The sequence below is a fragment of the Notechis scutatus genome, chromosome Z (genome assembly GCF_049901735.1).
Source record: "Notechis scutatus isolate UNSWTSFEM ecotype Mainland chromosome Z, rNotScu1.2, whole genome shotgun sequence".
In the NCBI taxonomy this organism is placed as follows: Eukaryota; Metazoa; Chordata; class Lepidosauria; order Squamata; family Elapidae; genus Notechis; species Notechis scutatus.
Window position 1 is genome coordinate 9,863,932 of NC_142025.1, and position 22,611 is coordinate 9,886,542.

Here is a 22,611-nt window from a genome sequence, read left to right on the forward strand (position 1 = left end):
CAGTTCTCTTCTGTGTCAACTGAACGGTTGCATACATGCATAAGCAGTCCCACGGGTGCAAATGGATTGTCGGAAAGAGAGAAGAGCTCCAAATCCTTGGAAAAGCTTGGAGAAGCAACTGCAACAAAACATTTCTTCAGAAAATTCTAAGCCAAGCTGAACATCTAACATTCCCTTCTCAGTTTGTTAGGCTTCTATCAACCAAAATCCTTGGATTATGTAGCGAAACGCAACCGAAAGAATAATTGATGCATTGTATAATGCTTTGCAAAGCTTTGTAATTCTGGCTAGTTTCCTGATGGGAAATAATTTTTGGGTGACCAATATTCATCTAGGTATTTGTAGCTAAGGATATAGAATGTGTCTCTACGAGCCAGGGGTGAGATTTTTCTGTAAAGTTCTTGACTGTATCACAGTCCCCTCTGCTCACTGTACATTTTAATGCATTGTTTTAGGAAGTGGGAAGAGGTTAATTCTAATTCTCTTAATTCTATGCAACAGTCAAAGAACACAGCTGGTAATGGACAAAAAAAACCACCCTGATTTTGGAACTGAAAAATAGGATTCTCTTCCTGGACAATGTCAGGAATTGCTTTTTTTAAAAGTTCTTGTAGACCTATCTAATGGGAGAACAGTGAGATTATATTTCAAGAGATGGGGTAGGATTAATTAACTGAAGAAACCACTAACTTATTCGGGGTGGAGATGCTTTGCCTGGAGCTCAGTTGTTTTTTTGTTTTTGTTGTTTTTTTTTGACAATACTTGCAAGATTCTATAATCCTGATACTTGTTCGGGCTAAGGCAAGAATTGCATTAGTACAGCTGAAGAACTCTCCTCACAAAATGTCTCAAAATATCCCCCGCTCTCACATGGGTTTTGTTCAGTCCATTTATGCCTGAGATAGGCAATATGCTTTCTTTGATCAGGGGCTTGAGGATAATCTGTTAGAAGCTGCGTGCCACTGGGTGAATGAAGCTGAGGCTGAGTGGGATTGCCTGTTTCCCCACCCCACCCGAACCCTTTTCTCTCTTTGGTATCTGCTTCTCCGCACACTCTTGCATCTCCTCCCCACCCCACATTCTTCTCTGTCAGCAAAAGGAGATAGATTACTGTTTCCTGAGGCCCAGGTTTGATTGTAGGAAAATGTATTTATTAAACTTGGGAAATTAGGAAAGAGAGGCGTATGATCTTGTGATTGTACATTATTACTTACCTCTAATTTAAACAGAGTTTTAGAAATAGTAAAGGGACATTGTTAATGTATCCAGAAACCTCACTTATGCAAAAAAAAAAAAAAAAAAACATCGATATTTTACAAAACCAGTAACCCAAGTTTCTTTGAAGAACATTAGCCAATGCTGTAGATCAAAGAAAAATACTGCTTTAATATAAATAGAATATCTGTGAATTGGGACACTTTATTAAGTATGCAAACATAATGCACTCTAAGCTTTATGCTCCCCATATGCAATTATAAAGCTTGCTTTCAATAAAACTCCTTAGAATCAAATCACAGAGAAAAGTCTTGTCAAATATTTTAATCAACACTAAACAGGCAAAGGTATAGAAGTGTGAATAAAAAAGGGTCAGGGTCACCACATTACATCCAGTTAAACCAAATATCCTAGTTTAATCTGTACTTCTGAATTAACCCATGTTCACTTAAACTTAGCTTTAAAAGGTGAAGAAGCAAAGATGTGCTCAAGTCATATCCACAGATCTGTCATAATGTGGTCCACACTGTACTATAAATCTATCATGCAGAAGGCCAAACAAAAGCTTACTTGAAACACTTGGCTTTGCACATTTTCGTCTGCTTTGATAGATACCTAGTGCATTTAAGGAAAGCATATTTGTGCTTAAGCCTCATAGTAAATGAGGCAAAGGTTGATACCCGAAGATAAGTTTTTTATATATATCTCAAGAAGTACAGGTTACTTAACTGTCAAACACTAGGAATGCATTATCTATATTCAATGAATTGTGAAGCAAAATAACATCTTTTCTGACTTTATAAAATATTTGAGTATTTTTTAAAACAGTTGCAAGTAAAAATGTCATTTCCAAAGTAATCTACAATAGGTCATTTCACACAGACAAAGCCAAGAAACAGAGGAGCTCATAGATTAGTACCTTTCTGATGCCACTTATCTAACATCCATTTTCAAAATAACGTTGCCATAAATCTGTGTGGGGATAAAAGATGAATAGCATTTTGAAAATGAGATTCTATGCAATATTTCTATACTAGAAAACAGGTGTGATGCTGACACTAGGACCACATTAAGATATGAAGTGCTTCTAAGACAAAGGCAGAATATTCAAATGCATGGGCTGAAAAATTGAACTGATCACAAAACATCCAAGCAGATTACATTCTCAATAGTAAAAGCTTTTTTAAAGGGGAATCTCTTTCAATTTAATTATCAATAATATAAACTAATCCAGTATTTCCTTTTCAGCATATGTCCTTATATTTGAATAGGGATTTGTACTCAAATGAGTTGCAATGGATTAAGCCTTTAATCAGTGTCCATATAGGAGATGCTTCTTCCACTGAGAATTACAATTGTTCTTTATGTGTTGTTAAAAATTAGTCTACGAACTTGCTCAAAATTGAAAGTTCATAGTTTCAGCTGTGTTCCCCATCTAGAGATAAATTCACAAGGAAACAAGATCCTAAATCACACTCATGACTAAATTCAGTATATTTTTCATGAATACTGCCCTAAAGCCAAGATTTCTAAGAATTCAGCTTACTTAGATACTTACTTACTTAGATTCAGCTTACTTATCATAGTAACTCATCATATTTAACATATTTGAATTACATTATCATGAAAAAGGAATCAAACTGATCTAAAGTGATTGTTATCATTTCAACTTGTGATAGTTCAATATTTGAAATAATTTCAATGAGCTAATTTTGCTATAGCATTCACTGTAGTGAATAACCTACCACTGCAATTCATTCCAAATTCTGAGAATCTTCTTTTTGAGTATTTTATTCCTATTATATATTTGCTACAATTCTTACCTTCCAAATAATGCAAAATTCATTAATAGAAGAAACAGTATAAAAGTTAAGAAACAAGTTTTTTTACGTCCAAGAACTCCATACTGGTAAATCAACAGAATTAATAGAAAACATGTTTATGAATCCAATGAAATTAGCAACATCGTAATCCATCGTAAATAGCCGGACATTGTGCAATGTATTAAGATTATTTTGAGGCTTTGGGTTTACAGATATTTACAGAAATTAACAGTAACAGATTAACAGCAATAGATTTTCCACAAAGAGAAATACTTGAACTTACAAAATCCCAATAACCTATCCTTGATCAAATGATTATACAGAGAATAGGATCAACTCCATTGAACTAAATCATCAGAGTGGTCTTTACTATCTATCTGCCTGCCTCCACTCACAGTACATTAGTAAACAAATGCAGTTTAACTTCCTTCTGCCTTTTTATAACTTCACAGGATTTTGTAAACCTCAAAATGGTAGCAATATCCAAGTGCATGCTGTGTCAACCATATCATATCTAAAACCCTGAACAAGAATCTTAAGTTTTCATATTATAAACTAAGCAAAATGCTAGCTCAATTCTGTGTTCATAAAAAAGTAGGCATATGTACACACATGAACAACTAGAAGAACTAATGAAGAAAATACCTTGTTCAGTGAAAAAAATACACTTATCAGTCATAGGAATGGGTATCATTTAAAGACAACTTTGTGAAGATTGGGTGCAATCTCAGAGTTTATACATATGTATATTTTACACACATTTTTGTTCGTATTGTTTAGCTGAGTATGACAATCACGTTTTTAGGCATGATTATACATACAATGATCAGAAATCTACAATTACTGTTTCCCCGGCTCAGATTTAGCACTTTAGTTATGAGATTATGTTATTGCATAATCACGGTTTGCAAAGGAAATTTTCCCTAGCAAAAAAAATGGGGCAGTTTACCATTTAGAACTAAGAACTATCATAGTGCAAACTGATTTGATGGGTAGATTAATGTATTGATCCTGAGCCTTATTGTGCGCTCACAAGTTTTCAAAACGCATCTTACTGGAACAATCAACATCTTGAGTAGAGGTTTGCCATTTTCAGATAGCAAGCTCATCTCCCAAATTAATCTTCAACAATATATTTACATGCAGAAGATTCTTCTCCTTGGATTCAGAAATCAGTATGAAGATCTGTTCAAAGAGGAATGTTCAAGAGACATCTCCAGTTGACAGAAAAATTAAAGTAGATCAATCCAAGCAAGAGTACAGTCCAATGCAACCAGATTTCTTCTGCATCGACCTGGATCCAAGGTATAAACAAGTAAGAGCAGTACAAAGCAAGTACAATGAAGTGAGAGGAATGTCAGGAAGCTGAAATACTCCTTTCTACCGACTGTGATTCACAGTGTTTTCTGATGCCCATTTACAGAAGGCTTTGTTGTCTCGGGGTCTCTTGCATTGTGCGAGAGATGCAGTTTATCTAAACCTACAAAATAAAGAGTAAAGTTTATGTTTCATTCCTAACTGGCACTGCATGTTATAAAACCAAAGCAATAGCTTGAACATAGTACAATCCTTATCAAGAGCAAAATCTCTGCGCACGGCACAGGCATGATTAACGTAGTTAATTATCCCTTATTAAAAAGTATTAGGTGAAAGCCTCAATTGACTATAAATGCACGATGGTCAAGAGAAATCAACATCAATAAGTCCATCCATTGACTATGGTGGAGTAAAGAAGACAGTGTGTGTGTGTGTGTGTGTGTGTGTGTGTGTGTTTCTCAAATCCTCTGATGAGATAATAAATACATGCAGGCAAGGAAGTATAAGATGAATTATCAGAATTAAGTTGAATTTAAAATATGTGCACGAAAGGAAGTATAAGATGTATAGGATTTCCTGTTTGAAGAAATGGGATGGACTAGAAGATTTCCAAGTCCCTTCCAACTCTGTTTCTCTATTAATTATAAACGAGAAGCTAAAATGTGTCTCAAAGTATGAAATGGTATTTTCTGGATTGCTGTAAAGAGTGCATGAAATCCATAGGTTGGTGATAGGATGAGGATGAGTAGTATTGGTAGAAGAACTGGAAATATGTTTTGGAATAAACTACAACTGCCTAAATAAACTGGAAACTGCCTTTTTCCTCTGGGATTGAAAAGGGGTTGTTTTATTAGGTGGACAGAATGGATGGTTGGGAATGAGGTGAAAGAATGGCACTGAAGAGTATCTGCTTAGGAAAGAATCTGCTTATTTCAAGTAAGTAAGACCAGGTCTACAGTATTTGCACACACGCATATATAGGTGGCAAAGGAATTAATATAAATCTAAAAACATTGATTTATTATAACAAAAAAAATGAGAATGGTGTAATGAACAGCTATGAATGTGAAACAAGCTATAATCCCATCTCCAAGTTATATACAGGTAGTCCTTGACTTACAACAGTTCACTTAGCAACTGTTCGAAGTTACAACACTGAAAAAAATTATTTACAGCCATTTTTCACTTATGACTGTTGCAGCATCCGCAGGATCGTATGATTTACATTCAAATGCTTGACAACTTACTCACATTTATGACGGTTGCAGTGTCCTGGGGTCACGTGATCCTCTGTTGCAACCTTCTAATAGGCAAAGTCAATGGGGAAGCCAGATTCACTTAACAACTGTGTGACTAATTTAACAACTGCAGTGATTCAATTAACAAATGTGGCAAGGAAAATCGTAAAAAGAGACAAAACTCACTTAAAAATTTCTCACTTAGCAACATAAATTTTGGGCTCAATTGTGATTGTAGGTTGAGGACTACTTGTATACATGAATTTAAAAAACTACAGTAAATACTGTAGATGACTTAATGTACCTTTGTAGAAAAACTATTAAAGATGGAGAAATGGTTAAAGAAAATTTAGACATAAAAGAAAAATAAAAGGACATGCAGCTAAAACTAGTTTACATGGGTGAGATTCACTGTAGAAATTGTTGACTTGATGACCACAATGGAGCCCAATATTTCCGTTGCTGAGATAATTGTCAAGTGTTTTGCCCCATTTTATGACCTTTTTGGCCACCATTGTTAAGTAAATCACTGCAGTTGGTACATTTGTAACACAGTTATTAAGTGAATCTGGCTTCATCATTGACTTTGCCTGCCAGGTCACAGAAGGTGACCACTTGACCAAAGGACACTGCAACTGTCATAAATACGAGCCAATTGCCAAGCATCTGAATTTTAATCCCATGACCATAGGAATGATGCAATCGTGGAAGTGTGGAAAACAGAGATAAGTCCCTTTTTTCGGTTGTAAATAAGTCATTAAATAAATAGTTGTAAATCGAGGATTACCTGTACTTCTCTACATTTTTCTGTTTTCTCCTCCTTTGTTTTCATTGCATTTATATATGTGTGTGTGTGTGTGTATATGTAGACAGAGATAGAGATAGATATATGGATATAATAGATATAGATCTATCTATCTACACAGAGAGAGTCGAGAAAAGTCAAGAGAGGGAGAGAGATACTGACCCTGTTATTCCTCCTTCTATTCCTCTTCATTTTTATATCTTTATAATACTGTAGTATAAAATAACTTCCAATGACAAATTCTCACCTCTCCTTTTTTTTCAGAATCTCACCAAAAAACCTCCAGCTGTGATTTTTCTTTCCCTTCCTTTTGACCCATTCTTTTATGTTTGTTTTCCAATTTAATCATTGCTTGTTTTGTCATTATGTCACCAATCCCCCACCCCAGGATATCTGTGTTATAGGTAGTCCTTAACTTACAAACAAAATTGATCCGAAGTTTCCATTGCTAAGCAAGATAGATACATTTGGGGATTTTTACATTAAGTATTATTGATTTCCCTCACTGACGTTGCTGATTGAAAGCCAGCTGGAAAAGTTACAAATGGGGATCACATGACCCTGGGATAGTGCAACTGTCATGCGTACATGCCAGTTGCCAAGTGCCTGAATTTTGTGGATGCTGCAATGGTCGTAAGTGTGAAAATTGCTCACAAGTCATTTTTTTTTCAGTGCTGTTGTAAATTAGAATGGTCTCTAAACAAATGGTTGTAAGTTGAAGACTACCTGTACTTGCTTTTCTGTTCAATCTGCTAACATTCACTTCCCACCTCATTCTTCATCTATTCGCTTCTTTTTCCACCCCATACCTCATTCACATTGAATTCTGATTGAAGTTTCTTTCACATGCAATTCTCACTTCCATATACATTTATTAATTGTATATGGAATACATTATACATTATTTGCCCTTTTTAAATTCTATTTTTAAATTTTTAAATTTCTAGATACTGTTTTTATATTTTAACACTTTATTGTACACCAACCAGACTCCCTGTCTGAGGGGAGATGGATGGTTCAAAAATGTGGAAAAATATATAATCAGACGAATAAGTAATAAAAGACATGCATGCAGCATGCTGTTATATGCCAACATTTTCTTAGCTTTTATTTCTCTGACTTTTTATTTCATGGTCCTGTTTTGTGTAATATTGTCAATATTACCAAGAAACATAATAGCAGGCATGTTTGTATGTTATAGCATGTTCTGTATTAGCTATTTTTAAAAATATTTGAATGCAGCCTCTAGAGCAGGAGTGTCAAACACAAGGTCCTGGCCTGCAATATGGTCGGATCCGGTCCGCGGGACATCCTGGAAAATGTAAATGGACAGCCTGCATTGCTTCAGCCCGGTCTACCCAATGTGAAGAGGAAACATGCCAGCAGCTTGGGGAGTGGTGTCAAGCTGACCACGCCCACCCAGTTGGCCACACCCACCCAGTCAGCTACCTTCTGCCCCCGAGGTCAACTACAGCGCTGATGTGGCCCTGAGTGAAATTGAGTTTGACACCCCTGCTCTAGAGAGTGTGTTACGGAGACCTTGCACCGCAACAGCTAAATTGGCTATTGGTCAATTTCAAGACCAAGTTATCTAAAAAATCATTTTGAACCAACTGAAGTTTCAAGACCTCAGGAAAGGCCATATTTTGTATTATGCCAAACTTCTTAAGCGGCTGTGGCAGGAATCCTTTTGGAGTTGGGTTTTGTCCCAAATATGATTTATTCTACCAGCAAAACACTCATATTCAAGGAGGTATCACTAGTTGATTTCCTTTGAATAGGAGTTTGGTTACAAATTTCACCATACTTGGACTAAATTAATTTCTCACAAAAAGTGTATGATCTAAGATCTCATAAGGCATCAATGTGGCTAACCAGTATGCAGAGACACAGCAAGAAATAGCTAGGACGTGATAATGATCCAGGCCTAAAAGTTGAGAAGACAGCATTGGGATGGCCTGTAACATCTCCCTTTTTAGCTTGTTATTTGGGTATGACCCAGTTTCAAGACCATGAACTTTGTTCTGAATGGTCAAGGGAAGACAATGGTTTTGCTGAAGCACCTGATATCACTTGGAGTCAGGCAGCCTGTATTTAGATGATGATTGATTGATATGGGGGGAGGGTGACATTCCACTCGCTGGCAGAATCCTCTGAGTTGACAATTGGTCTAAAACGTGACACTGGAAACCCTAAAGCTGAGTGCTGACATTGGTAATCACAAAATATCAGTCAGATGGAGGACACTCTTATCTGCTTCAACTGATAATGACCGATTGGAGGGGTCTAGGAAGGGAGCCTTCCGTGCAGTTGCTCCTGCATTGTAGAACGGCCTCTCTCCAAGATAAAGCGAAGAAATACCCCAACTTGCTCACCAGAAGACTCTGGATTCTTAAACTGTAAATGGGACTGAGGATACATTTATAATCTTCAGTTTATTCTTCAATCTCAATATCAGAGTCAATGGTGGAACAAACTGACATCGAATTTCATTAGAACTGTGGGGCTAAAAGCTTAATTAACCAAGACTTTCAATATTTTAAGGCTATGAATAGTACATACTACAATCGATTTACTACCTTTACTAGTTTTATTGATGTGGTTTATCTGCCTTGCTTGTATTTTTATTATTTAGTATTTTATTACTATCTGCTTTGAGCAGTTTCTACCTGATGGAAAGAAGGATATAAAGGTTAATAGAAACATCATTTGTTTTTGAAAAGTAAAGAGAAAGAAATTGTGTGTGTATACCAGTGCACGTTCAAGGGTATGCATGCACACACACTCGAGCAATATATGCTATGAATTTCCCTATCAAGTAGGCAGTAAACAGTTATGAAATGAAGCTTTATACAGGGAACAGAAAATCACATAATAATTGATCATTCTCCCTAGCATAACCATATCACTAACCTCTAGCACAATTTCAAGTGTATAAATGTAAAAAAAAAGTACTATCATAAAAGGAAGAGAAAGCGGGTTACCTAATGCTTTGAGCAGTTCTTCTCTAACTGCAGAGGTGAACTTTCTCACCAGGCACAGGGTTGTCATGATAGCAAAAAGAAGATTGTAGGACAATACTATGTAGAAGTTTCCTAACCAGTTAAACCTTCCAAAGTCCCCAAGGAGATCAAACCTGGTGATGCCTAATAAAAGGTGAGGGGAGAATATAGTCATAAAGTTTGTACAGATACTTGGGAATTTTAAAACAATCTAATACATTGCATATAACTCTTCACATAAAATTTGATAAAGCAAATTTAAACTTCAGATATTTATACTTTCTCATTTTCCTTTTCAACACTATTTAGCACTTCAAAGATATTGTCTACTAAATTAGGGGGGAGAACCAATATCCAAAAGCTGTTTTAACTTAGAGACAAGTTTTAGGAAAGTTGCATAGTTCTGTGGCATTCTGCATACAAGACCTTCCAAGCATTTTAAGTCTCTACATAAGCCACCAAGTGAAATGGATTTACAATACAGATTCAACTTCACCAGCCTTTCCCACTTGATCAAGAATAGAAGAGCTGAATCTTTATCTAGGTTTATAAATGAATTGGCAGTGAGAAGAAAGGAGGGGGAGGGAGGGGAGGGGGGAGGGAAGGAAGGAAGGAAGGAAGGAAGGAAGGAAGGAAGGAAGGAAGGAAGGAAGGAAGGAAGGAAGGAAGGAAGGAAGGAAGGAAGGGTCAGAAATTGCTCTTTACATTCCTCTGACAGGCAGGACCGATAATTTTCTTTTGCAATCCCTAGGTGGCGCAAGAGAGCAGCCTTTCCACTAGTTCAAGGACTGAGAAGAGATGCAGATATGAAAGACACTATAGAGATGATTCTCTGTCCAAAAACAAAAAAAAAATATTCTTCTTTGCTAAGACAGGGAATATTCAGGCACTCATTTCACAGTAAGTCCAATGTTTCTTTTCCTACAATACACACAGAATATCTTTAGCCAGCGCTTATCGCAGCAGTTCCCAATAGGGTGGGAACAGACGTATGAAGAAGGCACTATTTTGCTTAAAGACGCATCTGGAAAACAAAGGTGAAGTGGGGCTCGCATGTTAAGCTTTTTAGTACCTCACCAAGGAAGAGACTGAGGACCAAGATGCCACCATGTGCATGACATCCAATAAGCATTTGTAAAAAGGCAACTGTGATTTCTATGCTGCTATCAGAGCAGCAAAGTACAGGCTTTGCAGCTGTAGCTATGTAAATTTTTATTCACCTGGCAACAATAGCCAACAGAGGCTTGCTGGGGGTATGTGAGGAGATAACTAATCAGCCCAGACCTTGGTTCTCTTGAGATAAAAATCTGATCGCTCTTGGAATGGTTAGTCCAAATTGGACCGAAATCAGCAACAAGACTAAGTATTTTAATGTATTGGATATCAGCCTGGGTTTGAAGTTTACTTGCAAAAAGGGTAATATTTGAGAAATGGACATCAATGTAAGGCAAGATTTCCTTCTGTTTCATCCAGTGGCCAAAGATGTAAAACAATGAAGAGAAGAATGCAAAAACGATTAAAAAGAAAGAAGTAAAGAAGGAATAGCTGAGAGCTCCAGAAGCAAAGAACTTTCCAGAAGTAGACTAAATCCATCTCAGATGTTTTTTCTCTATGGTGGATTAGGGGGTATAGAAATGAAATTTTTGTCTTCTCTTGTCTGCTAGTTCCAACTATAGCACAAAAACTTCGCTATTTTCCAATTGCTGTTTTCTTCTGCTTTTACTTCCTACTTTATTGTTGATATTTTGTTCAGCACAAAAAAATAATGTAAAACAAATTTTACTAAAAACTTAACTTCCATTAATCTGTAGGATTTCAAGGGAGACAGCAATATAGCTAACATTTAACGAGATAACAACTTTCATAAAACCTTGACAGGAAAAAAAACCCATAATTCAGATGTAACAATAATGCTTATTCTCCGCTGGCCTGAAGTCATACACAAATGACTTCCATGCCTAAGAGAGAACTAAAAGGTTTTGAAAATTACCTCTGTCAGATTGTGTGACCCACTCAAGGAGGCAGTGCTCCTCTCTGATTCTCAGCCGAGGAAGCCTGTGTTGTCTGAGAGGTTTCCGTCATCATGTGGCCAACATGAAACCTCGGAACACAGTAACCTTCCTGCCAAAGTGGTACCTGTTTATCTACTCGCATTTGCCTGCATTTAAACTACTAAGTTGGCAGGAGCAGGGGTGAATAAGAGGAGCTCATCCTGTAATATGGCATTTGGGTGTCAAACCTAGCTTAACCATTTGGGCATCGTGTTCCACGAATCAGAACTAACATTCAGGCTTATCCACTCATATTTTAATACCCTAACCACAAGGCCAAACTAACTTGCCATTAGTTCAACAGACTTATCAAGACCTAGATCAGAAAACTTAAACTTCACTGTCCATATATCTGTAATTCCATGGTGACAGATTCATATACTTAAATTACTGAGTTTGAAACCTTTTTTTTAGAAACTACAACATAATTGCATAATTAAGTACACTCTTCATTATTAGTATTCTGTTTTCTAAAAGTATAGCTGAACTTTCTTTAAAAGGAGTGTCTAAATTTGTTTAAGATTCTGTGAAAAGACTCACCCAGTGTTCTTGACATAACTGGCAATGCTGAACTGAGGACTAAGATAGATACACAATTCCCAATTATCTGTTGAGACAAAAAAAGATATTATTTCAGTTAAAACAAATGAAGTTCCTAATTGCCAAATAACAATTGCAAAGTTTAACTGGAGCATGTAAAGTAATACTTCTCATTCTGCCCACCATTCTCAGGCTTATGCAGCATTCTACTAGTAATATTGTAAACCTAGGTATATCAATTTTTCTAAAAATTCGCAACAGGATAACTTTTGATGTTATTTTATTTATCAAATTTATTGGCTGCTCAACTTACTACAAGGTAACTCTGGGTGGCTTACAATATTAAAAGATAAAATTATCTAAATAAAATACTACAAATATATATATATATATATATATATGGATCTTTGGTTATTCGGGTTTTCTCCCGCGTAAGATTCAAAGTATCTAGGCAACGTTTCGGCGAGGTCCACCTCGCCATCTTCAGGCTGGTGCTTTCGGCTTAGTGCCAGTGCAAGCAGTGCGTGACCGGAGCTGCCATCTCTCTATATATACAAGTGGTGGGGGATGGTGTGCTGGGCTGGTTGGCTGTGCTGCAGCCTCTTGATTGGTTGATGGAGTTGATGTTGGTATAATGGGCTGTGTAATGGCCTTTTGTTGTAGAGATATCCTGGATCTTGTGCTGTCATCTCCTGGGTCGTTAGCCTCTTGTGTTTTAACGGCTTGGGTAATGGGTTGTGTGATGGGCTTGTGAGTTCTTTTGTTGTGGTATCCTGGGTCTTGCGTTGTAATCTCCTGGGTCGTTTGTGTTTTGATCTCTTTTCCATTAGCCTCCTGTGTAGTAACAGCTTGGGTAATGGGTTGTGTGATGACCTTGTGAGATTTATTGCTGTGGTATCCTTGGTCTTGTGCTGTGATATCCTGGGTCATTTGCTGTGTTGTGACTTCTTGAGTTCTTGAGGTGTAATTTCTTGAGTTTTCTGATGTGATGTCCTGAGCGGGTGGCTGTGATGTAGCATTTTGGGTTTTTAATATGGCTTTGAGTTTGGGGTCTGGGTCTGTGTTCGTTTGGCTTAGAGTTCGTGGTGGTGCCACATCTTCATGGTGGGGGTCAGTTCGCTTCATGTATGGTTCAGAGGAGTTTGAAGTGGGTAGTGATGCAGCTGCAGTGCGGCTTCTGGTCTGTGGTCGTGTCTCATCTTCTGTGTGGGTGTGAGTTTGATTTTTACGTGGAAGTGTGGTGGTGGCATCTTGTGTGGCCCTCATGGGTGTGGATCTGGTGTCATTTATCATGTTGGGTACTCGTCTGTTCATGAGGCGGGTTTCCAAATGGCAATGGTAAGCGGGAGGTGTCATCTCTTTTATTCATGCTGTGTGGGCGTTTTTCTATCTCTATGGCTTCTCTGATTATTCTGCTGCTGTATATATATATAATGTTTTCTTAAGTTTTCGCGGGTATGGCATTCAGCTTTGTTCGGGTATTTTCCCACGTCATAGTAGTTGTGCTTTTAAAGTTGTAGTGAGCGTTTCGGCAGAATCTCATCTGCCATCATCAGAGCTTCTGTATAGTGTTCATCTGTGAGTCAGGCTTTTACAGTGGTTTCAGATTTGAATTTGGGGCAACCTATTGCTGTGCCAGAATGGTTTTTTCTTCATCCTGATTGGTTGAGAGTCTTGGTCTGTGTTTATTGCAGAACACAGCAAACTCCAAGACCAATAAACACAGACCAAGACTCTCAACCAATCAGGATGAAGAAAACCATTCTGGCACAGCAATAGGTTGCCCCAAATTCAAATCTGGGCCACTGTAAAAGCCTGACTCACAGATGAACACTGCTACAGAAGCCTGATGATGGCAGATGAGATTCTACCCAGTATCTACTATACAATACCTAAATCATGGGGAAGGAGAGAGTGGGGTTAGCACGAGGGAGGTGGGATTTGTTATTAATCTATCAATCATCTTCAACATGAAGCCCCTCCTTTGGAGCCCCAAGCCCACTGGCAGAGCCAGGTGTTTAGGTTCTTATGAAAGGTCAAGAGGGTTGTTGTGGACATGGGGGGGAAATGTTCCAGAGCGCAGGTGCAACAGCAGAGAAGGCCCTTTTCCTGGACCCTGCCAGCCAGAATTCCCTGGCTGATGGTTTCCACTGCAGGCCTCCTCTGCTATCACAGGTGGGGTGAGCCAACCCCAGTGGGATGAGACAGATGAGATAATATTGGACTTACAGTGAAAGAGCCAGTGCCAGTTGTGACCAGGAAAGTATTTTCACACCTTTGTATGGGGCACCAGTTCTATCTATTTCCCAACGGAGAAACGCTTTAGATGGTTGCTTACGTCCTAGTCACCTCATAATTGGATTATTATAATGTTCAATCTATATGGATCTGCCTGTAAAGACCTTGGAGATTGCAGCAGCATAAAAAATGATGGGCATGCCTTGATCTACCCATGTGACATGAGTTGACTGCTTCATGAGTTTGGTAATAAGTATCAGGGTATCAGCTATAAAGCCCTAGGTGGCATAGGGTCAGGTAGCTTGAGAGATCTCCTCATCTCCATGATTTCTGCCCATGAGAGAAGAGCTGGCAGAAGGCACCTTCTGGATACGTTTGACTAAACATCAAGATCTATAAAGATCCGAGAAGTTTGCCTTCTCTATCATAGCACTTGCCTTCTGGAATTATGTTCTTTCAGACAGCAGCCACTTAGCTCCAACCCTGATGAAGTTTCAAAGGTGTTTTTTTTTAAAAAAATAAAAAAACCTAGCTATTCTCCCAGGTCTTGGGGTATTTGTGGTGCCCTGGATAGATTGGTTGTAGTGTAGGTTGTCAGAACACTTAACAGGATTTTTAAAAATTATTTTGCTATTTTAAGTATAAGCTGTCTACATTCATTCTGCAGACAGGCAATTTCTAAATCTTTAGAAATTGAACTGAAATGTTGCTACTTACATTAATATATATTCCTCAAATTGCTTATTGGTTATCGTGCAAGATCTAAGGGTTGCCTTTAAAATGTTTGAGCAGATTCAAAATAAATTCTGAGCAAATGAAAATCAAGGGATACAAGCTAAAATACGCCAAGCAAGGCACTGAAATCAAGCTACAAGATACTTCCTGCCTGCAAGCACATCTAACACACAAACATCACTCCAGAAACCATTCACTTGCATGTTCAAAACTAAACAGGCAAGTGTAAATTAATAATGTTCACAGATAACGATTGAACCTTAGGGCTCTAGTGTTCAAAACTTAATGTACAGCTGCCCTTACCTGGCCCAAATTTGAGTTCGTGCAGGTGCTGATACAAGGAACATTATATTAATATCATGATGGAGAATAAGGAAGTGAGGCAGATCCTTGCTATAGCTAGGCAGTAATTTGCCAATTACTCTTGTTTTCCAAAGTGCAACCTTGAGGTTAGTAAAAGAATGTGTTGCCTTAAAGGATGTAAAGAATTATAATAAACAAACAGGAGCTGATATAGCATTATTCTTTCGAAGAATCAGAAAATGCTGAGGTCTCTCTTCAAGAGGAGTTCTAAATACAAAGAGGTTGAAAAATCTGAAGGATATGTGGCTTACCATTTCTCTTGTTCAAAATGCTGTATTATAAAAGGGCTAAGCAAACATAATGGCACTGCTCAACTGGTTTAATCAAGGGCCTTCTGTACGGTTGTTTACTTTCCCATTTCTGAGAATTCCTGGAAAGATTAAAGCAAATCTCACCCTCCCCCCTACTTCGAATGCCTTTTTTAAACAGAAAAAAAAAATAAAAGGAAAAGAAATTGGCTCCTATTCATCTTGTTTGTAATGTTCCCCTATTTATGAAAAGCTACTTTTAAGATCTCTCTTTTTAACATGTATGCAACTGTTGGTTGCAATTGTGTAAGTTCCTGAAAGTCAAAGCCGCCTCAGACTGAGAATTGCTGAATAGAATCACTCAATTCATTCAAATTAAAGGAATCTTATTGATATTATTTGTAGTAACCAAAAGAGAGTGTCTCACACACTCACACTGAAAAAAAGGGCGTGGGAGAATGACTCATCAGATTTTCTATGGCTACCTAACACTGCAGTTTCAGGCCTTTTCCAACCGATTCTGAGCTACCCCAACTAAGCAAAAAGTTTGTCGATCAACGTTTAAACAACTAATTGCTGTTCAGAATGCAATTACTCTCTAATAGAACCAGGTTTGCTTTGGTAGAATGAAATGTGAAAAGAGGGAGAAGAAAACGGGCTTTTTCACCCACCTTTGTCATAGTTGTGTCATCCTTCCTGGGGGTAAAATCTCCAAAAATACGTAGGCTATAAAAGCCAACAACAGAGGAAACCATAAGATAGCTGTGAGAATTAAAGAAAAAAAAAGAATTCCTAAAGAATGCAAGTTGCAGAGTCCTAAAGGTCTTTTAAGCCTGGCAAAGTATGCAGGAGGAGGGGGAAGAGAGAAAGAACATCCACTTTGAGTGCCTGGGAATAGCTGGCCTATTGTTTTCTCTGTACTAAGCAGGCATCTTAGTAAATTAGCAGCCTCCCAGAAAATTAGACAGAATACTTGTTAACAGACAAGCACGCCTCATGAAAGAAAGGATACAAAATCAAAATGATCTCAAGTGCTGCTCCCACGAAACCAAATGTGGACAGAGAGGCACTTCCTATGCCAGGCCCCTGCAAGAATTTAAAAAAAAAAAAAAAGGTATTAGACAGAGGATGCCATTCTTTTACTTATTTTTTTAAAGACTGAATGACCTCGGGCAATTCAATTGTATATCATTTGTATGTTTTTTTATTAGCTAATATTGAGGCAATAATCATCACTGCAAACTTCAGGATTAGGAGCTACATCAGAATACTGTTTTGGGGCGATTCGAAACACATACAAAAATTCAAATAATTTGATGATTAAAAATCCTGTGAGGGAACTAGAGAAATTTTAAAAGCGGTTGCCTAATTAGATACTAGAATCCTGCCACAAATGCTTTTTGGCAGGATTTTAGTAGCTAATTAAGTCCCAAAGGTGCTTTTTCAAGAGGCAACTGGACTTTCTGAAGAAGCTTCTTGGATGAGAAGCAAAGCATCTTCAAAGAAAAACCAGAAAGTCCAGTTGCCTCCTGAAAAAGCACTTTTGGGGCAACTATGACCTGAATGGCTGAGAATCTCCACGGACAGGTAACTAATTATATTCTGTTTTTGTTGTGTTTGTTCATTTTCATCAATCTTGACACTGGCAACGGCCTGGCAAGTCCATGCAATCTTCTTTGCAAAGATTGACAGAATGTTTTGTCACTGCCTGTTTCCCAGGGCTGAGAGAGAGGGAATGGCTTAGAGTGGCCCAAGTGACTTCTGTCCCTAAAGATGGATTAGATCTCACAGTTTCCTGGTTTCCAGTCTAAGTTTAACCACAACACCAAAATAGCATTCACATGTCCCTTTAAAGGTTTTCAGGGTGCAAATCTGTATCTTCTCCTCACCCAAACTAAATTTCTTTGGGGAAATGCATGGCAAACTAGATTGTGTGATCAAACTTGCCATTAGTGATATTGCAAAAGGAAAAGACTTTACCCTTGATCCCTTTGGCATTGCGGTTTCATCCACCAAGAGACACAGAATATTGCAAGCCACTAAGAGCACTGAGATTGCCTGAAAAAGAAGAAGCAAAAAATCCAAGCATGGGTGCAGTTTTGTGCAAAAACCTTTTGCTCCATTTTGGTGCAATTGGCTTGAACACTTCTGAGATTTAACAAAAACCGTAAAAGAGACAAACTGCAATTCCTTTTTTTTTTTTAAATGAGACTCAATTCAGACACGTGCCTGGAATAAATTACTATCTTCAAGAGGCCAGGTGGGTCTTAAGCAATGTAAAGAAATTAGAGCTTACCGTTTCAATTAGCAGTAGTATCATTACAGCTGGATACACAAGGTTCCTTTCCCAGGCAGAAGCCTTTTTCCGTCGCTCTTTAAACAGAAGAAAATGTTATGGTGGCTTGAGACAACTGCATACAATCCTTTTAAAATTAGAAGCTCTGTAGCCATAATCTTAGCCAAACAACCAAAAGCAGTCCAGGCATTCTGTGAGATGGACTACTAAAACTTCAAAAGCAAATTAGCCTACTTATGTACTTTCAGCTCAAACATCCTATCCTGCAAGCACCTGATCCTCTACATGCTACAGTCTTCCCTCTCCCCAGCGTAAGTAGTAAAGCCGTGTTTCTCAACCTTGGTGATTTTAAGACGTGTGGATTTCGACTCCCAAAATCCCCCAGACAGTCAATGCTGGTTAGGAAATCCTGGGAGTTGAAAATCACATGTCTTAAAGTTGCCAAGATTGAAAAACACTTAAATAAATCATTCTGAAAGGATCTGCTCCCCAAAGGGGAGTAAGGTTCTTTTTCTAAATAAAGTTCTTATTAGTGGAATAGGGTTCCACTAGTAAAGTTCCACCATTTTTTAAAAAATGTGAATACTTTAACAGCTTTCAAAGATCTGGTCCCCTGGACTGGAATCAAAAATGGGATACTTCAGCAAGAAATTGAATTTATTCTAATCTGACTTAAATTATTTTATTTACAAATGGAGGTAAGTAATAGCAGAAAGGCAGTATGAAGAAAGTCTCCAAGGTGCTTTTTCAAGAGGCAACTGGAGTTTTTGGTTTTTCTTTTACGTTTTCACTTTTCATCCAAGAAGCTTTTTCAGCTCTGACTGGATATTGGGGAATGAAATGGATGAGAAGCAAAACGTCTTCAAAGAAAAATCAGAAAGTCCAGTTGCCTCTTGAAAAAGCACCCTGGGGACAACCATGACCTAGATGACTGAGAATCTCCATGGACAGTATAAACAAAGCTAATATCCCAACGGCATTTATTTTTTAATCTATCTTTTCATAAGAATTTTTCCTTGCAAAATCAGCTAAAAACTGAGTCACCTCAAATCACGAGATAAGTATCAAATGAATTCAATAATACCAGTGTTTCCCCAAAAATAAAACCCGGTCTTGTTTTCTTTTGGGCTTGAAAATAAGCACTTAGGCTTATTTTATTTTATTTTTTTAATACATTTTTATTGGTTTTTATTGGGGTTATTTTGGGAGAGGTCTTTTTTTTTTTTAAATGCAGGAGGTGACAAGCGCGGGGGCCAACGGGAGTGGGAGCACAGCTACTGCTGGCCCTGCCCTTTTCACCCCACTGTCTGCTTGCCCGCAACTGCAATGAGCCCAAGCTCTCAACATGCCTCGGCCTCCTTGGCACAGTGCAAACACTGTTAATTCCAAGCGTGGAGGCAGAGGTGGGGGGAAAAGAAGACAGGCAATCCAGACATGCTGCATGGCCGCCTGGCTCACGGGAAGCTTGTGGGAGGCTTGTGCAGCAGCATCGACAGAAGACTCGGGAAAAGCTCCACTCCCCACTTACACATTCTACACATTCAACCGGTATATTGAGCAGTTATTCTCTCTCCTGAAGCATCCCCTTAAAAAAAAAAAACAGTGAGTGCTGGGATGGATTATCCCCACCTGCCCCTCTCGCCCGACACCCCAAATCTTTGTTGTGGCCCCCTTTTACTCCCCTCCCCAGCATTCTGGGCAAGTGTCAAGAATTCCCTGGTGTTGGCTCACCAGCAGTGGGGCAGGACACCACAATTCACTCACCCCTTCCCACTCGAGCTTATCAATCTATGAGCAACTGTGGATTGCCCTCATTTCCCAATTACTTTGGTCTCCTTCCTGCCCCATTCCACTCCTGATGCCTGTCAAGAATTCGAGGGAGGTGGGGGGAAGCAAAGCCCAGGTGGGGAAGTGGGGGCAAAGAAGGCGAAGGCACCCACTGCTTTCGCTTGGTCCTTTGTTCCTCTTTCACTCAACCAAACACTTTTCGGCTGGACAGAGAAATGACAGAGACTCAAAGCTTCATGTGCTTGCAAAGGAGATGGTTTGAAAAGAAGCGATTAGGTCGTTTCAAAGCATCCCTTTTGCAAGCAAAGCTTCGTCTCTCTCTGGGCAAAAAGTATGCAGCAGACCCAGGTGGAGGAGAGGCGATCCCAACGCGCTGCTCATTCTATCCCATCCTCTCTTGGCTTGCCCTTGGTCATGCCAAACAAGCACGCACATGGGGTGTCGGGATCGCCTGCCTCCACCATCCCCTCATGCCTCTACCTGCTGCTGGTGCCACCACTCAAGCCTCAAAAACATACAAATGCAAGTAGAGAAATAGGTATCACTTCAGTGGGAAGGTAACAGCTCTCCATGACATCATGCCGACCACATGTCTTCAGACAGCACTGGCTCAATGGCCTTCAAACGGAGATGAGCACACCCCTCTATAGTCAGAAATGACTAGCGGAATAAAATATGCAGGAATTCCTTTACTTTTCCTTATTACTGTTAGAAATGATGCCAATTTAAAAAAAATAAGGAAACAGTACTCAAAATAAGAATAATATACTGGTGTAAAGAACAATGGAGAAGGAATCCAGACCATCTTTGGCAAAGAAATCCAGTGGCCATTAGAGGAAAAAAATACACTTGATTCCCTCAGGTATAAGAAGAGGAGACACAGATTTGCAAGATATGTTAATATAGCAAAGCTCTAGTTTTCTTGTGGAATCTGTTTCTAGATCTGGTCCACCTGAAGGGCTGATATTCTGGAATGTCTAAGTATTACACTAAAAGGACACACACACCCCAAATATATGCTTAAGTGTTTTTTGTAAGAACAGCAGATATTTTTTCTGATATTTTCAAAAATAAATGAGGTTTTACTTCAAGCTAAAGCACAGTAGTCACCAAACCTCCCCCCCCCCACCCCCCAAAAAAAATATATGAGGCAATTACCTAATTTTGTTTTCATGCTCTTCACATTATTCAACTCCTGCTCAAGTTGTTCTGTATTATATTCTACTGCGGAAAATCCTCCTGTGCCAAAACAAAAATGCCTCTATTAAAATATTCCATCAGTAGTGCAAAACCATTTTGCTAACTAGAAGCGGAAAAATAGATTAAGATAACAAAAATGTCCTAAATCTTGTGCTCTAATGACAGTTTTCACTCCTATTACAATACAATTTCTTAAATGAAACAAAATTATGGGCTAAATAAAATAAGTGGTTCTGATGTGTGGAGACAAATAAGCAAAATTCATTTAACTAAAAAAAAAAAAAAAAAGAACTGGGCCACACCCTCTAGTAGCCATTTCTAAATTACCAGAAGGTATGGCTCGGTGTTTTTTGTAATTAATTGAATTTTGCTTTAAAAACCCTGATTTCCTTGAAATCTCAAACAAACCTAAGCAAAAATCACTTTTCACTATCATAACTAAATTAATTCTTTTATATATCAAATATCTGGATGCTCACAATAGTGAGCCTCTGCCTTAAATTTACATATTCACCACTTATATGAGAAATGCATCAGATTCTTAAGATTCATCCTAACTTTTAAAAAAATGATAACCCTTACACACACACACATCCCAAAAAATGATAGCAGCATAGAACTAATCCTGGTAAAGTTCCAAGGAATGAAGCAACATTTTAGAGCAATCAAATCACATCTCTGGAAGATGGAGCATAACTACTGAATGCAAGCTATTCAAAGCACCATGGGCTCTCAACTTTATTTCAAACAAGCTCAAAAGTTTAATGACTGCATTGTCTGGCCAATAAATCAAACTGGTAGACAGAACTTGTTCAGACTAGTCATGAAAAATTAGAAGGGATTCTCCAAGAAAACCACAAAGCAGCTCATTTAAGGTCAATTTAACAGTATTATTTTGTTTTTTCTTCGGTCCCAACATAATATTTCAGTACCTCAAAGGAAATTGTAGGAGTATCTATTTGCATTCCCTGTAGGTGATTGGCAGTTCAACTCCAATTAGTTCAAAATTACACTGTTACTAGTGTGCAATAAAAACAACACCTTTCATCTTTCTTACATAGGTTAGAATACCTTCAGAGCTAATAACTTTGATCAAATAAGAATTTTTGATCCTGCTCCACCCGTCTCCTGGGATTCAGGAAAACTAATAGCTAAAAGCAACTTTTCCTTTTTAATATAAAGAAAGTTTGAGCTTTATTCTTTTTGTGCACAAATGATGTGGGTATTGAAATACAATACAGAAGAAACACATTTTCTCTCCGATTTCTTTAATAACAAAACAATTTATGCAGACTAACCACTGCAGGGATCATTTTTCTTCCCCAAACTTCCTGTGCTAATAAAATTATATGAAATTTGAAGTTCAAAAGTATGTACTTTCCTAATTCCTTACACTATGTTTAAAAAGTGAGAATTTCAAAACATATAATTAATTGTATTTCAAGATTCTGCAGTTTGATTCCTATTAACACAATACTGAGTGAGACTGGATTCTAATTTATCGGCTAGAAAACTATTAAAATTACTTCCAACATTCCTTCTTCTCAAGGGGGTACTGCAATCCTTTATTTATAGGAAAATCTGAATTTCTGCCAAAGTATGATTTAACATCTGTGATATGTTTTCAGTTTGATCTTATTTTTTTTTTTAATTCTCAGGACATATAAACAAAAGATATTATGCCCTATGGCATCATTCTGCATAGACTTTGGTTTCCAGAGCACCTCCAAAAGTTGCCACAGAATAATTTTA

The 22,611-nt window shown here is 38.0% G+C and overlaps 1 protein-coding gene across 6 annotated transcripts in view; it reads right to left on the minus strand.

Moving 5' to 3' along the window:
• Positions 1-1,524: 1,524 nt before the first annotated feature.
• Positions 1,525-22,611, minus strand: part of LMBR1 (limb development membrane protein 1) — a 76,699-nt gene continuing 55,612 nt past the window's right edge. For 2 of the 6 annotated variants that reach the window (XM_087946242.1, XM_026680919.2), the window contains 8 exons: positions 20,818-20,898; positions 17,872-17,948; positions 17,556-17,633; positions 16,588-16,661; positions 16,247-16,337; positions 11,992-12,058; positions 9,383-9,544; positions 1,525-4,518 (listed from right to left, as the gene is read on the minus strand). In XM_087946242.1, the coding sequence (XP_087802368.1) occupies positions 4,433-4,518; positions 9,383-9,544; positions 11,992-12,058; positions 16,247-16,337; positions 16,588-16,661; positions 17,556-17,633; positions 17,872-17,948; positions 20,818-20,898 (716 nt within the window). In that variant the 3' untranslated portion in view covers positions 1,525-4,432. The remainder of the gene's footprint in view (positions 4,519-9,382; positions 9,545-11,991; positions 12,059-16,246; positions 16,338-16,587; positions 16,662-17,555; positions 17,634-17,871; positions 17,949-20,817; positions 20,899-22,611) is intronic. The other 4 variants (XM_087946243.1, XM_026680920.2, XM_087946240.1 and 1 more) reach the window with 3 other exon arrangements.